Source organism: Leptinotarsa decemlineata, unplaced genomic scaffold (genome assembly GCF_025532065.1).
Source record: "Leptinotarsa decemlineata unplaced genomic scaffold, Ldec_3_MD MMD2_P_RNA_scaffold_9, whole genome shotgun sequence".
NCBI classification, from domain to species: Eukaryota; Metazoa; Arthropoda; class Insecta; order Coleoptera; family Chrysomelidae; genus Leptinotarsa; species Leptinotarsa decemlineata.
In genome coordinates this window covers 3,747,005-3,771,828 of record NW_027412536.1, presented here as the reverse complement: position 1 = coordinate 3,771,828, position 24,824 = coordinate 3,747,005, and the positions used below count along the sequence as shown (strand labels likewise).

At 34.6% G+C, this 24,824-nt stretch overlaps 1 protein-coding gene and 1 long non-coding RNA gene across 4 annotated transcripts in view; one reads left to right on the top strand and one right to left on the bottom strand.

The window, feature by feature from the left end:
- The first annotated feature begins 40 nt into the window (after positions 1–40).
- LOC141480462 (uncharacterized) lies at positions 41–2,154 on the top strand. Its single transcript, XR_012464356.1, has 2 exons — positions 41–542; positions 612–2,154. It is a non-coding gene; the product is annotated as an uncharacterized lncRNA (long non-coding RNA).
- Positions 1,089–24,824, bottom strand: part of LOC111515037 (cationic amino acid transporter 2) — a 153,043-nt gene continuing 129,307 nt past the window's right edge. For all 3 annotated transcript variants that reach the window (XM_074170449.1, XM_074170450.1, XM_074170451.1), the window contains exons 6-12: positions 21,940–22,226; positions 21,644–21,881; positions 21,485–21,587; positions 21,164–21,336; positions 13,382–13,545; positions 11,040–11,148; positions 1,089–3,111 (exon numbers count right to left, since the gene is read on the bottom strand). In XM_074170449.1, coding sequence (XP_074026550.1) covers positions 3,002–3,111; positions 11,040–11,148; positions 13,382–13,545; positions 21,164–21,336; positions 21,485–21,587; positions 21,644–21,881; positions 21,940–22,226 — 1,184 coding nt within the window. In that variant the 3' untranslated portion in view covers positions 1,089–3,001. The remainder of the gene's footprint in view (positions 3,112–11,039; positions 11,149–13,381; positions 13,546–21,163; positions 21,337–21,484; positions 21,588–21,643; positions 21,882–21,939; positions 22,227–24,824) is intronic.

Here is a 24,824-nt window from a genome sequence, read left to right as displayed (position 1 = left end):
AACGGATGATTGACACTGATACAATTCATGGGCACCCCCACAAATCCAACAGGATATTGGTTTGTGGCAGTTGCGAGAGGAGTGATTGAAGTCGTTACACTTGTAACAGCGGTACACATCAATGCCGTCATAAACAGCACAGTTATCATAACCAATGAACACATTTCCAGAGTTGAGAGCCCGCTCATAGGCTACCTTATTTACTTGAATAATTGACTGCCAGATATTAGAGTTTTTTTTCGTGTGAAATATTTTCAATATTTTACATTCTGAATCATGTGAAAAAATTTCGGAGTTACCATTTACCAGAAGTTTCTTAAGCTCATGTTCTGGATAATTTTTCGCCATACCTACCACTCGTAGTCGAGGATGCATGCCAGCGACTTCTTTAACATCATAAGAGTCAGCCATTTTCTCTTCAACCACTTTTCTATTTTTTTCATTATCAGAAGTATTACAGCAACCGATGAGGATTCCTCCATCTTTAATCGTCTTGACCTTTGCCAGTTGAAGATTCTCGGATGTTGGGTCAATATGATAAGGTATGATCACGGCAATATATTTGTATTATATTTGAGTTTTTTCAAAAACCATGTATTATGTTTTTACAGAAGAAGTTGTGCCGGACGAGACCAATTCTAGAAGTCACGATACAGTCAGAGGGCGCGCCGGCATCATTAACCAATGATCACTCCCCATCTTTACCTAAGGCCTTCGTTAGTTTTGGGAAAAATTATGTTGGCTTTCTACTTCATCTTTCCCAAAAATCATCTTTCCTAAAAATATACCCCTTTCAATTCAAACCTTTGTTAAGTTTTTCATTTTTGGTTCCAGAGTTCCAAACAATTTGTTCGAGGTTGAATGAGAGCAGCCAATATTGGGACTCTATTATCCTCCATGCTCCCATACCTAGGCAGGTAAATACAAACGTCACACTAAACACATTAAACAATCTTCACATTATGAACTTCGTCCAAATGTGAAAAATGTTTAGTTCTTATTAGGATAGTGCTATAAATATTCATTAAGTAGCTCTTACAAAGCGTTAGGATTCTCTGAGAGTTTAAGAAACTTTAAGAAATAATGAGTCAGTTTGAAACTGTCATTTATTGTCTGTACACTTTCACATATAATATTGTAAACTATATTGTTGAATTTTAGAAACAAATTCAAGTCGATAGTACACATGGATCACATAAATGACAAAATGAAAAAATCATTTACAGACTCTGAATAAAATAATACAAATTGTATGAGACACTTACGTGATAATGTGATTGAACGTTTTTTATATTTTTTTCACTATCAAGCGTATTACAATTAGACTTATATTTAACGATACTCATCTAGGAAATAATCATAAAACTATTTGCAGTTAGAAATCAAAATCTATCGATATGAAAACATGTATTAGATTCAGCATCAAAACAATACCGGACGGATGGAAAATATATTTATATCACACTGACTAGAAACAAATGCCACAAGAGAGACCCAAAGACATGAATGAACAATCCAACGATAATCAATAATCTTATGTCAATCTATCTCCACTAAAAATTCTCATAGAAAAGCAATTTTTATTGGGTAATATTCATCTCTGAACTAGTCTTAGAGATGATGACAAAATATCTTTATTATTCTTTTTTTTTATACAAGAAACACTTCATTGTAAGATTTTCACTGAACAGTTTAACAAAAACTCAACACGTGTTTCACTTTACAGTAGCTTCTTCTGGTTATATAAGTCGTCCTCCAAAATTACCAGCAACTGGTGACAACTCAAATCAAAATAAAAAATGTTTGAAAAATATATAACTTAAATGATCCGATCAGATCAGATGAAGTGGTGAAGATTAGGTATAAATAAATATAAAAACATGAAATATCGTGAAAGTATGAAAAAATGAACAATTAAAGGGCATAACATCTTATCAAAATGGATCATGTTGCTAGCAATTGAATTATGTTTGTATCTACTACTATCTATGAATGATTCCGGATATTTATACCTACTATAAACTTATACTACGGTCTTTTTGTTTCTACGATAAAAAACTTTCAAATACTACATTCACAAATCTTATAAACATACTTTATGAAGTCAATGCTATAACCCTAGAATAGAGAAAAATTCACAGTCGTTATCTGATACTTCAATAGATATCCTTGCGAATCATATCTTGATAGAGTAGAGCTCATGTAATAATATTTTCAATGATTTTTTTACCACAGCCCTATATTTATTTACAACGGTCGTCTTCGTAGCAACTTGTTTTTCTAATGGTTTTGTATAAAATTCCTCAATAAAAAGCTCTTCTAAACATTTCATGGATATATTTGTTATCAGCGATGATAGTAATGAGCCCATTAGTAGTCCATAATCTAGAGTGAAAATGCTGTTTTCCAGCTAAAAGCAGGAATTCTACTCGTAGAATCCCAGTAAAGTTCATGATATGATGGTCTATGGGTGCCGCATGAAAGACTTTGAGTTCATTAAATATAATGTGTTTCTTTGCAGCAATTTTTTTAACAGCTGAATGACATTACTGACTCAAATAATCGTAAAAATTTGGAATGTGAGAACATGTACATTTCATATCGATCCCCACAAAAAATGACTTTCGTTGAATATGTACATTTCGTTCCAATAATTCTTACTTTCTTTCAAATCTATATAACTATCAAACGATGAAAGTGGAACCCCCGTCATTCTTCCACAAAAAATTAATTATCACATTTGAACATACGAGAACTACAATATTGAATTATCCCTTCGTAGAATAAATATAAACTCTTCATATCACATTCATTCAGGAGGAAACATTTTCAGTTCATATTAATAACTAGGTGTGATGTATTTGCCAAATAATGAGTCTAGTTTGCCAGATTCTCTAAAACAGCTTGCCATTCAAGAATTGTAGTCTCCGGTCCATACATACATTTATACATAAAAATTCGTTTGAACTTTGTCATACTCATTCGCACTCGTTCAGCATTATCAAAATTCAGTTACTTCTTTTTCAGATCCACTGACTGGTTTCTTCGTTATAATTCTTGATAGATTTTCGCTGCTGTGTGATATTCCATAAAAGAAATAGATCATTAAACCTGAAAATTGAAAAGGGAAATTAGAATTCAAGGGAAAAAGTAGACAGAGTTTCATAATCAACGCTGTGATTAAGAATAATGTTTTTGTGAAGGACTCAATACTTTATACTGTTTTTTGGGTTCATAACCTTTCAAAATCTGAAAAAATGAAAGCTGAATCAATAGAGAATCCGCTGAAGTGTAGCAAAGGGCAAAGTGAAAAGTTCACCCCAAAAAGTTACTGCGTGATATACACTATTGAACAATACAATTAGTCAGTAACTTGTCGTATTCATAAATGTTGCCTACAAATTGAAAAAATATTGATTCCACGTTTCGGAAAACAATCCTTTTTCGTTTTCGAAACCTGTATTCACTATAAAAATCTCGCCTTAAACTATCACAGTTTGACTGACTTATTGGACTTTCCAGTAGTTTATATTACGCAGTAACTTTTCGGTGTGAACTTTTCAGTTTGCCGTTCAATACACTTGATCAGATTCTCTATTGATTTTGCTTAAATTTTTTCAGATTGTGGGAGGTTATAAACCCAAAAAAACAGTAAAAAAACATTTTCCTAAAATTTCACCTAACTCATATCGTAATATAAAAACTTAAACTAGAGCCCAAATACAACACATTTGTGATCGAACATCGAACACCACTCTTTCAACTCGCCATAGGTATCATCAGTGGGACTAGGATGAACCACAATGCCCTGCTGGACACAACTGTTATTATCAAAGGACAAGACTGAGTGAGTTGAGACAATGATACCTCCCCCTACGAAAACACCATCTATGGGATCGACTGAAAACCCAATCCTTGAATATCAAAGATAAACGAGGATCCTCAAGGCGGTCAGTTGTGAATCCAAGTTTCGACATCGACCGCCGAATGATATTCGTCCCCGTCTTCCAAGGCAGCTTTCACTGCATAATCCAGTCATTTAAGCTTAAATTAGGTAAGAATCTCGGAATCCGAGATACCCAGCTGTAAGTCTGTAAATACTTGTATATTGACAACCTAAAAGTTGTCTCAAAACCTACATATGGTAGGGTGTAAGCAACTATTAAATTTCAAAGTCAAAGGTCACAAAAATCGGTTTTTTGCACTTTTTTTGGAAATATCTCATTTCCAATGGGTTTTTTGCTATTTGTACTCATTATCAATATTGTAGAATACAAAATTCTCTACAAATTTTGTTTAAAAAATTTTTTTATACGGTGAACCGTTTTCGAGATAGAGGGCGGAGAGCGCGCGGTCACAGCATCACTTCAGGTCAACCGGTGCCTCCGGTCGAAAATGCGCCATATATAGTTGATGAACTATCGATAAATCAATGATTATAAAAATTTGTCAATTTATCATTGTATGACAACATGAGCCCAATTGATTTTGTTCTCAATGAAAATAATGTGACGTTCATTATTGATGGCGGATTTCTTCTTCATCATGTTGTATGAAGCAGAGAAGATACTTTTTCTATTATTTTTGATAAATACATGAATTATTTACAAAGGCATTACAGTTCCAAAATAATTGTTGTATTTGACGGATATTCAGACTACAGTAAGAACGTAAAAGCTATAGAGCAGCAGAGAAGACCTGCTGCACTTTCAAAAACGTATGAAGTTTGTTTCGATGAAACAATGGTTGTACCAGTTAGGGTAGAATGGGGGAATGGCGGTCACTTAAGCAGGAATCGAAATAACTCATTTCTTATATGAGCAAAGGCCAAAGTGATTTACTTTGCTTTTCTGAATAGCTAATTCACTTCACTTTCTGTATATAAAATACAAATACAAAGCTTTGTATAGTTTTTTATATTTTTATGCCTTTTAGTAAAGCTTTCATTGACCGCCATTACCCGGACTTTCGGGTAATGGCGGTCAGCAGGGGGGTAATGCCAGTCAGTCAAAAAATATAAGGTTTATTCTAAGGTTTGCTTTTAAATTAAAATAAAACAATAAAGTATTGAGTACTAATGTATTATAAAATAAGTAGGCAATTCAAAGTTTGCAAAACTAATTTAAGTTATTACAGTTCATATTATAAGAAATTACAAATCAAGACGCTTGATAACCTTCCATTTTTTATCACAATAATCACATGCATATTTATCAGGGGAATCACAACCGGAACAATTTTTGTGAGCCCACTGCCCACAACTTCGGCATCTATACCAAACCTCATTCTTTCCGAACTCTTTACAGATGCAACATATCTCTTCTTCATTTCCTGAAGAAATATCGTCAACATAATTGTCGTAACAAACATTTTCTAAACGCCTTTTCTTTTTTGAAGCCAAAAGTTCCTCATCCGAAGAAGAAAATTCTGAACTGATTTTTGATGCCTTGATATTCTTGGATTGTCTTGTCTTGACATTCTTGGCTTGATCTTTAGTGTTTTTTTTTGTAACCTTTGTTTTCTTCTGACCAGATTTATAGCCAGTTCTCTTATTCTCCTTCATTACTTTTTCTTGTCGTTTTTTTCCCTTTATTTCTAATTCTTCTTTTACAGGTGTTGCTGTCAATATGGCGAAGTGTTGTTTGGTTTTCACACGTTTTGTAGCTTTTGTTGCTGTTGGAAGTGGCAAGGGAAATAGTATAATTTTACTTGGCGTCAAAATATTACTAGGACCTGGAAGGAAATTATCCATTTCAGGCGGAGGTATGGTATTCTGCAGTTGGTTGCTGGTTTCTGGTTCAGAAATATCTTCACCTGTTTCTCGATTTTGATTAGAGGTGTTAGGTATGGAATCATTGATGACAAGATCGGTGTTGTTAGCTAATAAATAGTCTGAAGCGAAAAAGTCTTCTTCTCCAAAAATTGAAGGGTTAATTGGCACTATTCCTGATGCTTTGAAACCAGAAACCCCTTTCTTAATCGTAGCTGTGTCACAGTAGGCTTTGTTAAATAGAGACGCCACATCATACGGGGTAATTTTCTGTAATGCATTGCTTTTCATAAACAAATCACATCCCTTCCGAAAAGCAGCTTTTAGAGGGCCATAAAATGCAATATCTAACGGTTGCATTTTATGAGATGTGTGGGGCGGAATAGAAAGAATGACGATATTGTTTTCTCGGCAAAACTTGTATGCTTCTAAAGACACGTGGCTATAATGGTTATCCAAAACGATAAGGATTGGCTCGTCTGCAGATGGCTTTGCAAACTTGGCAAAGTGTATTAGCCATGTCACAAACAACTCTTGGTTTGTCCAACCATTTTTGGAGCAGTGATAAATAGCTTCAATTGGACCATCTTTCGATAGCTGTGATGACATTCGCTGTCTTGGGTAAATAAACATAGGTGGTATGTAGGACCCTGCAGCGGACACTGCACAAATGACAGTTATATTTTTTCCTCTTTCATAACTTGTGACAGACCCTACTCTCTTCTGTCCTTTTTCCGCAATAACTGTGCCAGGGTCATGCACGGTAGTGACCCCGGTTTCATCCATGTTATATATTTTGGAAGCAGGAAAGTGATATTTTCCCATAATATCTTCCAAATTTTTAAAGAATAAGCTAACCTCTTCCTTGTTGAATGCTGTCACGCGATTTATGCTGGTTGCTTCAGGTTGGCGGATAGATATCGAAGGATTTCTTTTTAAAAATCCATAGAGCCAATCTTTTCCAGCAAGTCCTGCCGCTCTATTGAACCGGTGCTTTATATTATTTGTCTCTGCACGACGAACTTGGCGTGGAGTCAAACCATAAAATAGTTTAGCTAGAATTTTTATATTCTCAGCCATAGATTTTTCTACCTTTAGTGAGAAAGTGGAATGCCTTCCTAAACGTGGTTCAGTAGCAGGAATATTCTTCTTGATCCGTTCTTGCAAGGTACTGAACGGTATGTTGTAGGTTTTGGAAGCTTTTCTAATAGAAAGTCCACCACATACTGCTTCGATAGCTTTTTCTAAGATCGCTTTACTCCACGACGCCTTTGTTGTTGTTCTAGGTCTCTTCCTGGGCATCTGCGCACAAAAAGCAATTATGAGATACTATTTTTACATTATTATATGCGATGAAGATATATGAAAGTTTGTCAAAAACTTGTCCTATATTTTCGTTTAGGGTAATACCGGTCACTGACCGCCATTACCCGCTTCGAATGATTGGCATAACCCCAAAACTACAAAAGTTTGTTTCAGTTGACAATACAAATGATAAAATACGCTTTCAAAATCAAAACCGAGATATTGTATTAATAAATACGCATGCAATAGTTGGTGGTTAACGCTGTTTTATTCGAATAATATATTAAATGACTTACCTTTGGTTAAAAATTTTGAATTATAACAAGAATACACCTCTATACACAGTAATGGCTGGCACGCTCACTATAGGTGCGCCAGCACGATTGCGCCATATATATAAGGTTACTTGCAGGTATACTAGATGGAAGCACTGGTATTTTTAAAGAGATGTTTCGGGAAGATGGATATCTTAAACTGACCGGCATTTCCCACTGATCGCCATTCCCCCATTCTACCCTACTCAAGAAAAATTCTTATCAAATCGAAATAACAAAGATAAGTTCATTAATATGTTAATTGAAAAATTACAAGCTGCAAATATTACTACTAAACAAGCCAGAGATGATGCGGATGTTCTTATTGTTGAAACTGCAATTGAAGAATCAAAGTCTAAAAAAACTGCAGTTATAATAGGACAAGATATTGATTTACTTGTCATTTTAATTGGGCGTACACTGTCTTACGAACAAGAAATTTTCTTTAAAAAAGTTGGGAAAGGTAATGTAAAAACGGAGATATACTCGACTAAAAGTTTTGATAATTATCCTCATTCTAAAAAACATATTTTATTTCTGCACGCATTAAGTGGCTGTGACACAACTTCTGCGCTTTTTAAAAAGGGAAAAAAATCATTTTTAAAAGTTTTTGAGAAACTGACAAATTTGGATGAACTAGCTGCAGCATTTGAGGAAGAAAATTGTTCGGCCCAGAGATTATTAGAGAGTGGAACTCAAACCATATTGGCAGTCTATAATGCTCCGAAATCTGTGAAAAGTCTCGATCATATTCGTTATATGCATTACGTCAAGTCTACAAAACTTAATAAACCTGTGCAGCTTTCAAATATTCCACCAACAAGTGCAGCTGCTCATCAACATTTCAACCGTGTATATTATCAAGTTCAAACTTGGTTAGGACATGATTTGGAACCCCAGGTATGGGGTTGGGCAATGCGAAACGATTTTCTGGAGCCTATCATGACAATTTTACCACCTGCTCCAGAAGATTTGCTAAATACAATTTTCTGAAACTGCAAGAGTGGTTGTGGTTCGCGATGCGGATGCAGGAAAGCGGGCTTGCAATGCTCTTTAGCTTGTGGCCAATGTAATGGGCAAGCTTGTCTCAATGCTCTACCATATCAGAGCGACATTAACGAAGATGGAACCTTTGACCCCGAAATCATGGAAGAACTTGAGACAAATGTCGTTGAAGACGATAATGAAGACCAGTTTGAAATTTACCAGCAGCCAGAAGACGACGATGAAGAGGAAGAAGATGATTGGAATTATAAATTGTAGTTTTTGTACCCTTTATTCCATTTCTTTACTTTCAATAAAAATAAATGTATTCAATGATATTTTTTAATAAAAAGATTAATTCATAATTTATTTGTTTTTTTTTATCATGTAAGTAGTTATAAATATTAATTAGGTTAAAATTCAAATATAATTCCTATATTTTCATTAACAATTCTGCAATTACATGGGCAGGTAAGTGTTGTTAAATAAATTAATACTGAATAAAATGTGGATAAGTTAGGAAAAATGATAAAATATAATATAATAGTTAATAAAAATTGACAAATATTTATAATCATTGATTTATCGATAGTTCATCAACTATATATGGCGTGTTTTCGACCGGAGGCACCGGTTGACCTGAAGTGATGCTGTGACCGCGTGCTCTCCGCCCTCTATCTCGAAAACGGTTCACCGTATAAAAAATTTTTTTCAACAAAATTTTTAGAGAATTTTGTATTCTACAATATTGATAATGAATACAAATAGCAAAAAACCCATAGGAAATAAGATATTTACAAAAAAAAGCGCAAAAAAACGATTTTTGTGACCTTTGACCTTGAAATTTAATAGTTGCTTTACACCCTACCATATGTAGGTTTTGAGACAACTTTTGAGGTGTCAATATACAAGTATTTACAGACTTACAGCTGGGTATCTCGAATTCCGAGGTGAACTTACTATAATGACTGGACTACAATGCAACTATATGAACTTCTGACAACGCCTGACAGTGCTGTCTCTACTCGCCAGAGTCTCATCACTGGTACCAGGCTGAACCATTCGACTATACCAAAAAAGACAGGTCTCAAAGCGTTCATCTGCTCTCTTTATAGTTTACAAAAATAACATATACCTTTTTTTCTCAGTCGTAATTGTGGCTGAATTGCGCTGGTGAAATGCAATGCATTTCCTTTTTTTTCGAAAACCTGAGTGAATTTACGGGAGTATATCGATCTCCTCTGCCCATGTAATCACCAAATATAGAAATATCGTACTGGGTGACGGTATCGTCACTGCAAAAAATAGCCGGTGTTTGCAACTGCAGAAAATAGTGTCAATTGGAGGTCGACAGGCGCAATTTATGAATCTGATGAATTCATGTGATGTTATCATCAGGTTTTCCACTCGATGGCAAGAAAGGACACTCCAGTCGAAGAGATTTTGTTAGATTTATTCAATATCAGGGGTTATATATCTAATAAATCTATTGATTGATAGATGAAATCGATTTTTTTGTTACTCATAAATACAAAATACGAACATGACTTTCATGGCCGGAGTCACAATTAAACAAAACATCATCAGTGATATGTATGGGGATTTCGAGATATAACCTTCGTTCTCGCACATACCACTGATAATATCTGCCGCAATAGCAGACGAAACGTTTGGTACTGCAGGTTCCAAACCAGTACGGCCTACTATCCCGGATTTGGTTATCTCAAACAGATTTCTTGAACCTTTTTTCAACACTTTCATTCTCCATTCAAGCGTAAAGTTGAGTTTGGAGAAAGGGAGAATAGTTAATACTTTGTAGATTTCAACAAAACATGGATTTCAATACTGCGTTTCGGTATGGTTTTATTGTTAAACATCAGCCGAAAATCTTGTGGATGATGCCCACATGTCTGGGTTGAATCTATTGAGAGATACAAAGATTATTTGGCAATGACTTCGGGTATATTCAAATCGTTGTGACATCAGCAACTTTCCAAAAATTGTATGACCGTGGCTTACTACAAGAGTTGTGCCGGTTGTGGTTCAGTTTTCTTTTCATGGAAATAGAATAATTTTGTATAGTTCAACTGTACCAAAACACAAAAATTATCTATGCCCAATTTGGAATCACTGTAGGAATGCCAGGTATTGGTATCCCACCTGAATGAGACAGCAGACAGCGTCATTATCCCAGAAGTCACAATCAGCAGTACTCTCTCATAGCATGAGAGAGTACTGCAGAAGTTATTTCATTCCTGAACAACTTCCAATGGTCTATAAGGTACAAGTTCTACCCGTTCTGGAATATTAGTTACATGTGTGGAGCTCAGAACCCCAAAACACGCTTGCTTGTTGACTCAATACATTCATAAATCTTGATCTATATTATATCTGTGACTACCGTTTCTGTAGTTGTTTTCAATTTCCATGAAATAAATGAATATAATAATTACACATAAATGAAATCCTGGCAATCACTTCAAAAATTCCAACGTGAACTTTGAAATTTCGAGTTTTACATGTATTGGTTCAAAAATTCAATTTGAAAACGATTCCAAGAAGTCGTGTTTATTCACCAGGTATTACTTAGTAAACGTCTTCAGATGTTGTTTAAATTGTTTGAGAGCGTTGTATGATAATCATGGTAGATACATGTAGGTACTCACCCAGGAAGAGCCAAACTAGAAATCTTATCCAAGTGTGCAGATCCAATTCTAACATTAAATACAAGTTGAAGATTACGCTAAGACAGGGTATGTAGGGGATTAGAGGTACCTGCAAAGCAAAATTATAAGCTATGTATTGAGACGAAATGGTGACTTTTGAAATAAATAGCCAACAGCCTCATAGACATTGTGATTCCTATTGACAGCTCTTGATGATATGTTATTTTGAACAATACTGTAATACAACACTGAAATGAAGTTTTACGGAATGAGTGAAAACTACAATCACTTCATTATGTATAAAATCAATTGTAGTAAACCAGCAATTAAAAATTATAATTTGACAACATTTCTATCTGTATAGAAAACAGTGTATGAAAAGTTCAAAAAACAATTTATAATCATGAACAGATATGGACCGACAGTTTTATAATTGATGTTGTACATGAAAGTAATAGAAGATAACCTCTGGTGTAGAATGAATCCAAAACAAGCACTTTTCCAAAACACCAGAACTGCAATACTCTTCTCCGCCCGCGGTTTACCAACCAAGTGGGTATCTTCAGGAGATGAAAAAAACTTTGCATCAGTTTTTCCTCGTGTCTTGGAAGTTGTTGTGGCACAGTGTTGAGCACTCACCTGAGATATCAAAAAGGTTTGGGGAGGCTTACAAGAAACAAATTTCTGATACATTGTCGAGAAAGACTACTGATAACAAATAAAACAAAAAGAGATTATTAAAGAATCGAAGGAGAAAGATATTATCTATCTAAAGGCAGCTATAGGTGATGAGATTGTGATACTTTGAAACAGAATTGTTAATTTAAGCAAGAACGGTTCCTATATTAAATTACCAAGGAACCCATTGTCTGAGTTGGCTTCAGAAGTAAATAACACGCCCAAGAAGTGTCAAAATTTGATCATACTGGCATTGAATAGGAGTAGCACATTTCTAGTCCAACAGATCCTAAAATATACGCTCTACTAAAAATACGCAAGCTGGCAAGTCGGTGCGACCAATTAATTGTCTATGCCATAAGTTCCCCTAGTTACAAAATTGCCACATAGCTAACCAGACAGTTTGGAAACTCCCTCAATCTCACAAATGAGTTTGAGTGATGCTGATTCACATAATTTTATACAGAAGGTTAAAGATGTTAAATTGCGAGATGGATTTATTTCAATATCATTTGATGTATTCTTGTTGTTTCGAAGTGTCTCTGCACCAAAAACTATTGAATATTTGAGGGATCTACTGGGGGGCAATGGTCTCAGTGGAGAAAAAATCAAAAACTGCATACAATTGACAGAAATATGCATGGAAGAAAATTGGTTCCAATTCAATAACTGTTTCTGCAGACAGCATGTAGGCACGGAAATGGAAACCCAGTATCCCACTTTATAGCTAATATGTTAATCAGCAGATTTGAATTGGAAATAATAGATGAGTTAGATTACTTTCCATGGACTTGGAATCAATATGAAGATGATTTATTTGCGATTTTTTATACAAAGGAATCAACTTTCAATAATAGATCTCCAAATATTAAGTTTACGTACGGAATTGAAAACAAAAAGAAATTACCATTGAGTGGAAAGAAGGTACGATATTGAGAAAAATATTTTCAGGGATAAAGCCGAAAGCAACGGATATGAGTCGGCAAATAGTTTTCTTCATCTCGTAAAGTCGCCAACTTGTTTGGTGAACACGCCTCGAGAAGAATATTGAAGTCTTAGTGATTGAGGAAAGTGCTTGTTTTGGAAGTTTTATTCATTTTTTTGGTTTTTGTATTTTGAGTTATATAATTGTGAATTTGTGGAAATAATGTCATTAATGCGTTCATGATAAGACATAAGAAACTGATGAATCGGTAAAATAAATTACTTTCAGTCACAGGAAGTACAAGAAACCACAACAATACCTTTATCAAAACAGCTTACAGGCATAGTTTCAATATGTCCAGTAGATGTCGTATCTGGACGATGAACTTCCCAATTATCTGCTTGCTACCTAAATTTGTAATAGGAAACATGCGGAAGTCATGCAAATAAACAAATCTGGTGATGACCAGAACCCCTGCTGTTTTAATTGGAAGAACTATAGAGGATTCAAGAATCCTAATCACTTGTATAGGAATGTGGGGCGCACAACCACTTGCGCCAATTCACCAGTATGCAAAGATTATCAAGATTGATCTATAAATTGCAACGATAGGTATCAAATACGTTTCTTCCCCTTCTTAGGTACCTGTCGAGTACCTAACCTACTGATTTCATCATTAAGGTTTAAAATCACTCATTGTCTGAAGACAATAAAATCACTCATTACCTCATTTCCTTACCTTAAACGTAATATCCAGATCGGCTGTTGGCTGTCTCGTCATGATCACCAAAAAAACAATCATACAAATTAGAGTAATTATGAACGCCACCAAAAAGTAGGGTTCCTGAAAAACTGAACCTTTGCCGTTTGCTACAGTTGCACAAAATAGTCCCGTGAATATACCTAAAAAAATAATTGTTTCTGAATGACAATGGGAGTTTCCAAGTAGCTGAAATTTTAAATTATTTGAAGTGGACCTCAAAAATGATTAAATTTTACGACTCCACTGTGTAAAATACCTAATAATTTGAATGCAATACTGCAGTTATCTATTACAGCGCAAGCGACTTGATAGGTCCCATTGAGTATATTTTTCAAAGGCAGATAACTTCGAATTCAAATGGAACTCCGAAAAATATTTCTGATATAAGTGAAACACCATCTGCACACCATCAATTACGTGTTGTCACAAAAATTATGAAAAATCATCTTTTTGGGTTCTATTGCATTGATGAGTACCCAAAATGTTTATATTTCTGAAATATATTCCATGTACAAACAACGATCAGTTACACTTTTAATATACGAATTGATTTTGATGTGATACAATTCATTATAATAATGTATGTGTTATACATCATAAAAACACATAATTTCTATACTTTTCATTTCTTTGAAAAAAATTTCACAGATTTATATTGTCTCAAATTTTTTTTTTGGTTTATTTTTGTCTTGTTTATCTACATACGACAAAAGGTTTTCTATCAATTTATTTTTTATTTTCAATTCAATTGTCATTTCTCAGTTATTGCTGGACATATCTTGAGTCTGTTCATTTGATTAATTGTTGAATCAACAAAGATTTTTCCTCGGAAGATTTCCAAAACATCTTCAATTCCAATGACTTTTTCAAATAGTCACCTGAACCATTCCATTTGATATCACGGGAATGGATACGAAAATAACTAGTCTCACTATTTTGGGCGATTTTGTATTATTTCAAACAAACCATTTCACTTGATATCCATATCATGAAAATACGTAAAAATAATTCGTCATCTTGGGTTGTCCGCCATAATGTCATTTGGTTGAGGATGAACGTTTCAAAATTAACTTGCAAGATTTGACCCCAACTAACATACATACATATATCGAGTGGTCCAACGAAAAGTATGCACCTTGCTTTTCTCCTTTTTTTGTAACTTAACGCAAAAACGCTCGGACAGGTCAATTTTACTTTTGAGGGTGAGTAACAACCCTAAAATTTTAAATAGAAAGTGGGGTCGAGTGATATATCATTTGAAAGGGCACAAAATTCTCTTTTCCAATGATACCTAATTTGTTGTATTTACTTGAATAGTTATAAAAAAGGCAAGAACATTTACTCGATATTTTTGGTGTTAATGAAAATGCGGAAAAAACGGCATTTTTATCAGCACTACCACATTCCTCAATTTCTCTCGTGCATTTTTTGGTTCAAATAACAACAGCAAATGAGTGTACAAAAATAATTTAGGCAAACGTAAATTGATTCGGTTCGGTTGCTTTTGAAATTATTTCAACTTTACTGTAAAAATGGTTTATTCCATTCCTGAACGAGTTGAAATTGTTAAACTTTATTATCAACATAATAGTTGTGCTACACTTACTGCTCAAACAGTCATCCCGGGAAAAATGTGAATGATTCGTACGTTGCCAAATTAGTCCAAAAGTTTGTCGATACCGGATCTGTCTGTAATGTGAAACACCAGCCACGGAAACCGATCAGAAATGAAGCAGTGGAAGTCGCTGTTTTGGGACATGTTGAATTGGATCAAACTCAAAGTACCCGTCAGCTTGCTGCAGCCTCAGGTGTCTCCCGTTCGTCCATAATACGGATATTAAAAGCCTATAAATTTCATCCGTACAAAATTAAATTAGTACAGGAACTCAATGAAGATGATCCTGATAGAAGGCTACAATTTTGTGAACAACTGAGCCAGCTACTAATTGATGATTCGCACCTATCATTCAACACGTGCTTTTCCGATGAGAGTACATATTTTTTGAATGGAGCTGTGAATAGGCATAATTGCCGTTACTGGGATGACAGTAACCCACACTTAAATTAGTACAGGAACTCAATGAAGATGATCCTGATAGAAGGCTGCAATTTTGTGAACAACTGAGCCAGCTACTAATTGATGATTCGCACCTATCATTCAACACGTGCTTTTCCGATGAGAGTACATATTTTTTGAATGGAGCTGTGAATAGGCATAATTGCCGTTACTGGGATGACAGTAACCCACACTTATTCCGAAAGGTCCATACCCAGTACCCTCAAAAAATCAATGTCTGGTGTGGCATATTAGGTAGTCATATCGTAGGGCCACTTTTTATTCCTGGGAATTTAACTGGTCTACCTGAACATGCTTGAAGATACAATTGATCCTCTCATAACAGAAATAATTGAAAATGACCAAAATCATAATGATGATCGGCTTCATTTCCATCAAGATGGAGCATGATAGATTTTACAATTTTGCTTCTATTCTATTTTTACTGTTTTTGGATAAAATAAAATAATACTGCGAAGCAACCATCAAATTACTACTATTTTATTTTCTGTCATTCAACTAACTTTACCAACCATACATTTTTACCAACTGTTCAACATAAAACTGAACTAGGAAATATATGTTCGAACTACACTCAGTAGATAACGACAATATAATGATTCAGAAATTATTATCAGCTTATTATTTTAACACCTTCTCTTAATACTTACTGAATCATTGGGTCAAATTAACAATATAAAAGTAATTCAACAAAATGACAAATACATAAAGTTATTCCGGAATACCAAACATCAATGTATTCCTGAATCTTTGAAATTTGTTTACATCCAAAGGTTTTGTGAATATATCAGCCGTTTGCATGTCAGTTGGACAATACAAAATACTTATTAAACCTTCTTTGATTTTCTCATTTATGAAATGGAACCTAACGTCTATGTGCTTAGAACGTTTATTACACTGATTATTTTCAATTATTTTTATAGCACTTTGATTATCCACGTTCAATTTTATTCTCACTTGAACCTTTGTGAGTTCTTCAATTGAATGTTTTAAATATACCAGTTCCTTGACACACTCTGCAGCAGCAATGTATTCTGCTTCAGTACTGGATAGTGATACTATTGGCTGTTTTCTTGAACACCAAGAAATAGGGCCACCACAAATCATGATTAAATAGCCTGAGGTGCTTTTTCGTGTTTCAGTGTCACCCGCAAAGTCACTGTCACTGTAAGCAGTTATTTCATTTATTCCATATGTTGCGCAATATGCAATACCTATATTTTTTGTTCCTTTCAGGTACCGGAGCACTCTCTTCATATTGGATATATCTTTATTTGTTGGATTTTCCATTCTTCTACTTCCATATCCCACAGCATATGAGATGTCAGGACGAGTTTTGTTTGAAAGGTAAAGCAAACTTCCTATTAAGTTTCGGTAGGGAAAGTTTGTGTTAAACACACTTTCGTCTTTTGTATCAGTCGCTAGAGGTGTTTTAGCCGGTTTCGCATTTTCCATATCAAATGATTTCAAAAATTATTTACATAATTTTCTTGACTTATGATTATTGAATCTGCTTTCTTTTCAATTTCTAGACGAAGAAAGAATTTCGGATTATCTTCTGAAACAGTTTCGAATTTTTTGTTTAAGTTTTTCAAGAGATCATTCATTTCTTCTTCATTCTGTCCGATCAATATTCCATCGTCCACGTATATGGCAAGCATAAGTGAACCGGTATCATTTAAAAATATGCAGTTCTCACTTTTGAGAATGCGAAGCCCGTTTAGTCTCAAAAAATTGGTAAAAGTTTTATTCCACTCTAACGGGGCCTGTTTTAGGCCATAAAGGGATTTTTTGAGTTTGCATACCTTGTTTTCTTCGGAATAGCCTTCTGGTATCTTCATATAGATCTCTTCAGACAATTCTCCATAGAGAAATGCAGTTTTTACATCAAATTTTTTGATAATATAGTTGTTGTGAGCTGCTAATGCAAATAAAACTTTCAAAGAGCTCATATTTACCACGGGACTGAATGTTTCTTTGTAATCCAGACCATATTTTTGCTCACAGCCTCGTACGACAAGTCTCGCTTTGTATCACGAACACCCATGTATTGTTTTTCTTTAGTGATTCTTTCTCGTTTTCTATTGCTTTCAACCATTTGTCTTTTTCTTCACTATTTATTGCTTCTTCATAAGTTAAAAGTACATAATCATCGTATTTTTTTGGTGCTCTTACATCTCTTCCTCTGACTGTTGTTTGGCCTTCTCTGAATCTTAACATTTCATTGCTTTCATAAAATTCTTCTTCAGTCTTTGTTTCTTCTCTATTTTCTGGGTCCGATTCGTTTTCTGATTCCAAATCGTTATTCTCATTTACTGGTATTTCTGGATCTGTCAGTTTCTTACATTCATCATCTACCCATTCTATATTTATTTTTGATACATCCTTTTTATCCAGTAAGTTGCTATCAATCTTGTCTTCAAAAATAACATCTCTATGTATAATTATTTTACCTTTTTCATTGTCCCACAAACGGTATCCTGTTGGGGAATATCCAATGAAAATATACTGTTTACTCCTTGTGTCCAGTTTCTTTAAATAACCAAGTACCTTTGCATGTGCTTTACACCCAAATAAGTGCAGATCTGACAAATTTGGTACTTTATTAGTCCATTTTTCAGCTAGTGTTACATTCACCGTTTCAGTTGGACATCTATTCAGCAGATAAACAGCAAATCTTACAGCTTCGCCCCAAAAACCTTTATCAAGGCCAGAGTCAAAGATTAACGCTCTCGCCTTTTCCATAATTGTTCTATTTAATTGAGGAGAGCTGAGGAGAGTGGGGTATTGTGGTGTCCATGATGATTCCCTTACATTTGTACCTATTTCTGAGGTCTGAGTCAATATATTCACCTCCATTATCACTTCTTATTTTTGATACTTTAAGATTATGGTAAGCTTCTACTTCAAGTACATATTGTTTCAGATAATCTGAAACTTCACACTTATTTTTCAATAAGTAAACCATAGTGAAGTGGGTAAAGTCATCTGAGAAGGTTAAAATGTACCTTTTATTATCCCAAGTAACAGGATCAATAGGTCCACACAAATCCGTATGGATTATTTCAAGTGGTCTCATTGCTCTTGATCTGATTTTGTTGAATGGAAGTCGTGTTTGTTTTGCTTCCAAACATGTTTTACATGGTTTGCGCATTTTTTTCACAGTCTGCTCTACTAATATTTATCCCTGTAGAAAGATCCAAGAGTTTTTTAATATTATTAATACTTAAATGACCCAATTTTCGGTGCCATAATTCAGCATTTTCTTCTTTCTCAGTAAATAAACTTGTCCAAATTCACTACGTGAAGTCCATTTTCTTTTTTCTGTCCTTCAAGAATTTTTTTGTTGTTTTTTATTATGGTTACTTTTTCCTTTTCGAATATTACTTTTCCTTCCTTTTCAGTGATTGCGTTGACTGAAATAAGGTTTTTACTTAGTTCTGGGATGTAAAGAACATCATTTGAAACACAGTCATTTCCTTCAATGGAGCCAATACCAAAACTTTTCATATCTTCACCTTTTTTAGCAACTAATATTTTGGATGTAGTTTCTTCCAAATCATTGAATATTTTTATATCATTACACATGTGACTTGACGACCCTGAATCTACCACAAAATTTTTCAATGCTTCTTTTGTTTTTATTTCGCCTTCTGTCAAAAATGCAACTTTTCTGTCGTCTTTCCTTTTTCGAAAAAAACAATCTTCTTCAACATGATTGGTTTTTTTACAGATGGAACAGTTCCTCCGCTGATATTCAGTATTTTTCGTGCACGATTTTGCAAAGTGCCCAAAATTATTACATTTATAACATTTCATCTTTTCTGTGGTTCTTGTTCTGGAATTGTGTGATTTATATCCTCCTTCCTTTTCTTCATAGGTTTTGAACGCAACTGCCCCTTTCTCTTTGTTATTTTTACTTCTGGCTTCTTCAGCAATCAGTCTTGATGTTAGTTTTGTGAGTGTTCTATCTGAGCTCGGAGAAGAGTCCCAAGCAGTGTTGAAATATTTGAAACGTTCTGGTAGCGTTGATAAAATTTTAGACATTACCATTTCATCGTCAATGTTTTGTTTCAAATTCTTGAGTCGGTATGCCAAGTTTTCAATTTTGCTTATATGAAGTGAAATGTCTGAACCCTTTGTATAGGAGAAGTTGAAGAATTCTCGTAGAAGGGTGCATTTCTGATCTTCCGAGTCCTTTTCATAGGTGTTGTGTAGTTTTTGATACATTTCATATGATGTTTTGCAGTTTAATATATGCATTAATATTTTTTTATCGACTGTTGTGATTATTACTCTTCGACCTTTGGCGTCCTTTTTCATCCAATCAGCTTTTTTTTCTGCATCGGTAATATTTTCTGCCAATAATTCTCCATTAACTATTTCCCAAATGCCTTGTGACTTGAAGTTTACTGTAGTTTGAAATTTTCATAATTGAAATGATTCACCATCACTCAGTTTTTCAATCAATGACAACTCTTCCATTGTCGTGTTGTTGGCGGCCATTTTTCGATATTATAGTTCTTACTTTTTGTCGTTTTTCACGTTTTAGTTTTTCAGATCGCTTCCACGATTTACTTTTGGAGCATCTGGGCCCATAACCTGATAGATTTTACAATTTTGCTTCTATTCTATTTTTACTGTTTTTGGATAAAATAAAATAATACTGCGAAGCAACCATCAAATTACTACTATTTCATTTTCTGTCGTTCAACTAACTTCACCAACCATCCATTTTACCAACTGTTCAACATAAAACTAAACTAGGAAACATATGTTCGAACTACACTCAGTAGATAACGACAATATAATGATTCAGAAATTATTATATCAGCTTATTATTTTAACAGAGCACCTCCTCACAATGTTGCTCTGGTAAGAGAGTTTTTAGATGACCGGTTTCCTGGACGGTGGATTGGAAGGAGAGGCCCCACGAATGGCCTGCCAGGTCACCTGATTTATCGCCTTTAGAGTTTTTCCTTTGGGGGCACTTTTGAGTCCATAGAAGATCTTCGCCAACGAATTACAGCAGAGTGCAGAAGTATAACACCTGATATGCTACAGAATGTTAGGAATAGATTTGAACAAAATCTGTATTATTGTATGGAAGCAAATGGGTCACATTTTCAACACTTGCTGAAGTAGGATTCTACTAAGTCAATTACACATTTCAAAGTACTGGGTTGTAGTTGTTTTTCTTCATAATACCTACATGTTTGAGTGAAATACAACAAATTAGGTATCATTGGAAAGATAATTCTGTGCCCTTTCAAATGATATATCACTCGACCCCACTTTCCATTTAAAATTTTAGGGTTGTTACTCACCCTCGCTAGGGGGTTGAAGGCAAGGCACAGGTAGAAAAATACATCTAAAATGTGTCTCCCTCAAAAGCAAAATTGACCTGTCCGAGCATTTTTGCGTTAATTTACAAAGAAAGGAGAAAAGCAAGGTGCATACTTTTCGTTGGACCACTCTGTATGAAGGGTCCAATGTAAAAACAACGAGGTTCATTATCTGTGCTATATATTTTCTAACAGATTCAAGTGGGTGTGTTGACACTTCATGTCACTTTCTAAAAGGTTTCACTGAAATCAAAATTCTGACAAAATATGGAACCCCATTCTTTTTCCACTGGACTGAAAGTACTCAAATCTCAAATTTGATCTTCTACAACTCACTGAATAAAGCTATACTCCAGTTGACAATTTTTGATGTTTCCTTTGTAGGGTATTTATTATTGTTCAAATTGAAAACTATCCTGAAATTATTCCACATATATTGCTCAACATTTTCTGTTTTGTTCTCTTTCACGTCTAGTCCTGGATAAGTCTCATCCGCAGATTGATCATATCTGAAAATTCACATAAACATCAAACTACCTGTTTATATCGAATTATACGAAAAAATATAACCATTTCAATTCAAACAAAATGAATGTTATGTACAAACGATAAATGAAGGGTCTTTCATTAGGTAAACTTATTTCACTCTTTACTTACCTCAAAATCAAAACCGAAATAGCAACAATGGTATATGCCAATAGAGTACCAATTGACATCATATCAATCAATTGATCTACATCGAATATAGTTGCCATTATACCTACAAAATATTCAGGTTACTTCCAGTAAATAATCAAACACTGTTTATTTTCTCACCTGCGAATATTCCCGAGGAGAATGTTGATATAATTGGTGTTTGCGTCCAAGAGTTCACTTTAGACAAATTTCGGAAAATTATTCCATCGTTAGCCATAGCATATATAACACGTGGTAAAGGAAACATAGCTCCAAGTAAACTAGTGCAAAGTGCAAAAATGGCACCGACCGTGACAATCCATTTTATAGTATACCAACCAAGCTGATCGAAGACATATGGAAACGGGGCATCGGAATCCTTAAAAAAACGAACATTTTCATTAAATTTGATATGATATTTCTATTGCTACACTAACCTGTAAATAGTAAGGCCAAACCATTGTCAAGACAGCTGAAATTGCGAAATAAGCTGCAAATATAATAGACAAAGATATGACGATGGCTAGGGGAATATCTCTCTGAGGATTTTTAGCTTCCTCGCCAGTTGTAGCAACTGCATCAAATCCTACGAAGCCGTAAAAGCATTTTGCAGCTCCCGCAGTTACACCTGCAATCCCAAAGGGCAAAAATCCTCCAGTACCAGCATCCGATTTGTACTTTTGATCTATTTTATCAATATCGATTTTCCAGTTATTGATATCAGCTGAAACATATCAAAAGTAATTTGTTTAAAAATCAAATGAAACGTATATATGTATGTATTATTATTATCATCATTATTATTATGGTGAGTCATTAGCCGTTTGGATTAGCGTGAGTGGTTCGTTACGTTGGACGATCGATTTAAAACTTTCAAAGACTATAATGGTGACAGTTTCAATTAGCTTGTAGCTCTTCTTGAGTTCTAATATTTTGAAGTTTTCAAGTGCCAGATCTAAGATGATGTGTTCTCATTTCCAAAAGAAATTTCAAACCCAGAACATAATATTCTTGAATAAAAACAAGTATAAGAGAAGGGACTACAATCAAACATAATTGGCAAAAGTAAACTCGGCATCCAAAGGGAACTCGGGGGTAAAATCCAAGAAGCATAGAGGAAATTCCAAAAACTACATCATGAGGTTCAAGAACTTAGCGAAACAACCTAAGATGTCGAAAAAAATTAATGAATAGAAAGAAAAGTGTATATTGCAAATTGACTAAAAACAAACGATTAGTTTAGCTCTCAAAGCATCGCTAAAGTCGTAGGCAGAATCTTGTCAGAAGCATTTCAAACCAGAAAGAAGAGTGAACAACAGTTCATTTCAGAAAAAAGTGAAGTTCTTAGGTCATCGTTAAAATCGCAGACATAAACATGTAGTTAAGAAGAACACTCCATCAGCCTACCAAAAATAATCAATCTAAATTTTCAATGAGCCATAATCAACCAATTTGAGGAAGGGATTAGCCACGACAACTATTTTGGTATTTCTTCGTGAAAAAGTATCTTCCATTCTGGGTATCGATTCTGTGTAATTCCTTTATAGGCTGAAGATTCTCATAGCGCTTTTTTTTCTTTGCGAAATTTCGGCCTTCAAATGATCCAATAACCCTATATAATATTCACTGTTCCGGTCTCAAGATAGTTGATGAATATTACACCAAGCACATCCGAAAATACCGCGGCCATAAACATTCCAACCAATTGTTGTGCTTTCGGGTACTTTGAACGAGGTTCACCAGTTGCTCTTCACTTAGATGACGATCGTTTTGATTCCGGAGTGAAGTTATGGATCCATGTTTCATCCATTGTCACATATCGTCGCAAAAAATTCCGGTTTGTTAAGTTGAAAAATGGTAAAACACTGCTCAGAATCATCAAGACGTTCTTGTTTGTAAACATGGAGCTCACGCTGCACCCACTTTGAACAGACATTTATCATAGTCAAATGGTCATGCAATATAAAGCCACCACGTTTTTTTGATATTTTCACAATACCCGTAAACTCACGCAACTTCACTTTTTGATCATTCAAAATGCATTACGGCAATCTCGTTTGGCCAATTCTTTGTTTTATGAGGAGAGACGAATCCCAGACAGCATTGGAAAGTTACTGTTGAGTGTCCACAGTGTTAGGATGGATGTTAATTGACCAATGAAATCATCTATAATCTTAGAGTAATACATCCTCAAATATCTCAATTTCGACCCAAGTGCTTTTTCGGTGTAGCTCAATTTTTCGCCAATATCTTGAAGATCGGTTTGTTTTTCATTAATTCTATTAACGTCCTCATGTAAACCTTCTGAAAGATAACGAAGGAAATCCTGGGCGATTTGATAGCATGAACCATGTATCGAGAGTCAAATCTTTGAATCTGACTTTTTGAGGAGACTGTGTTTACTACCCTGTCAGATGAATCTTCTGACCACAACTCTTTGATAACTTCGTCAAACGCTTTGATTAAAGCGCAAATACTAGTATTTGTAGTATGGTGTTTGATAAACATTGGATTATACTCTTCATGAAACAGGTGTTGCCAATATTTCTCAACCCATGCAGCCCAAGAGTTTTGACTAAAGAATGTATCACTGATCTAATATTGTAGTTGTTGATGCTACGTTTGCCACTGCTGTTTTTTTCAGAGTAATCACGAATGCTCTAGCTCGGGCCTGAATGTATCCCAGACCGAATATATGGCTAGTCAGTAATAAACAAGCAGCATTTAAACATTTGTTTGATTATAACCTTAAACACAACAAATGCGATGATTTTTCTCATCATTGAACCAGCAGAATAAGTGATTAGAAGTTGAATTGCTCAAAACTAAATATGGCAGAACTTTTGAGTTTGGGAGATGATGATAACTCCAGAACTTGTTCATATTTTTCTGCATTTTTTGAAAAATTCGAAACATGGTCAATTTATTCACTCCATTTTGGGTAAATCTTAGGAAATTTTGTTTCAATTTGTGGACGAAAGAGTACCCAATACCGATGTGGTATTATCTCTTTGAATGGCGATACTAATGCTCTGAATTAAAAATGATTAGGCTCTGTTATCATCCGGAGAGTTTAGCATTCTTTCACCAATTATTTTTTTCTTTTCATTTCGTACTCCTTTTATTCTATTCTTATTTTCAGATAGTTTTTTAGAAAGTTTCGAACTCAATGGATCCTTAGATTTTATTAATATACGGGTTCATCCAAATTAGGTGTTCATCATGGGTATCTTCATTATTAATGTGGTAGAGTTTTGTGCGCTCATGGAGATTCAAAAAAGAAAAAAGAATTGAGTAACGTATTTTTGAATTTTTGAATAAA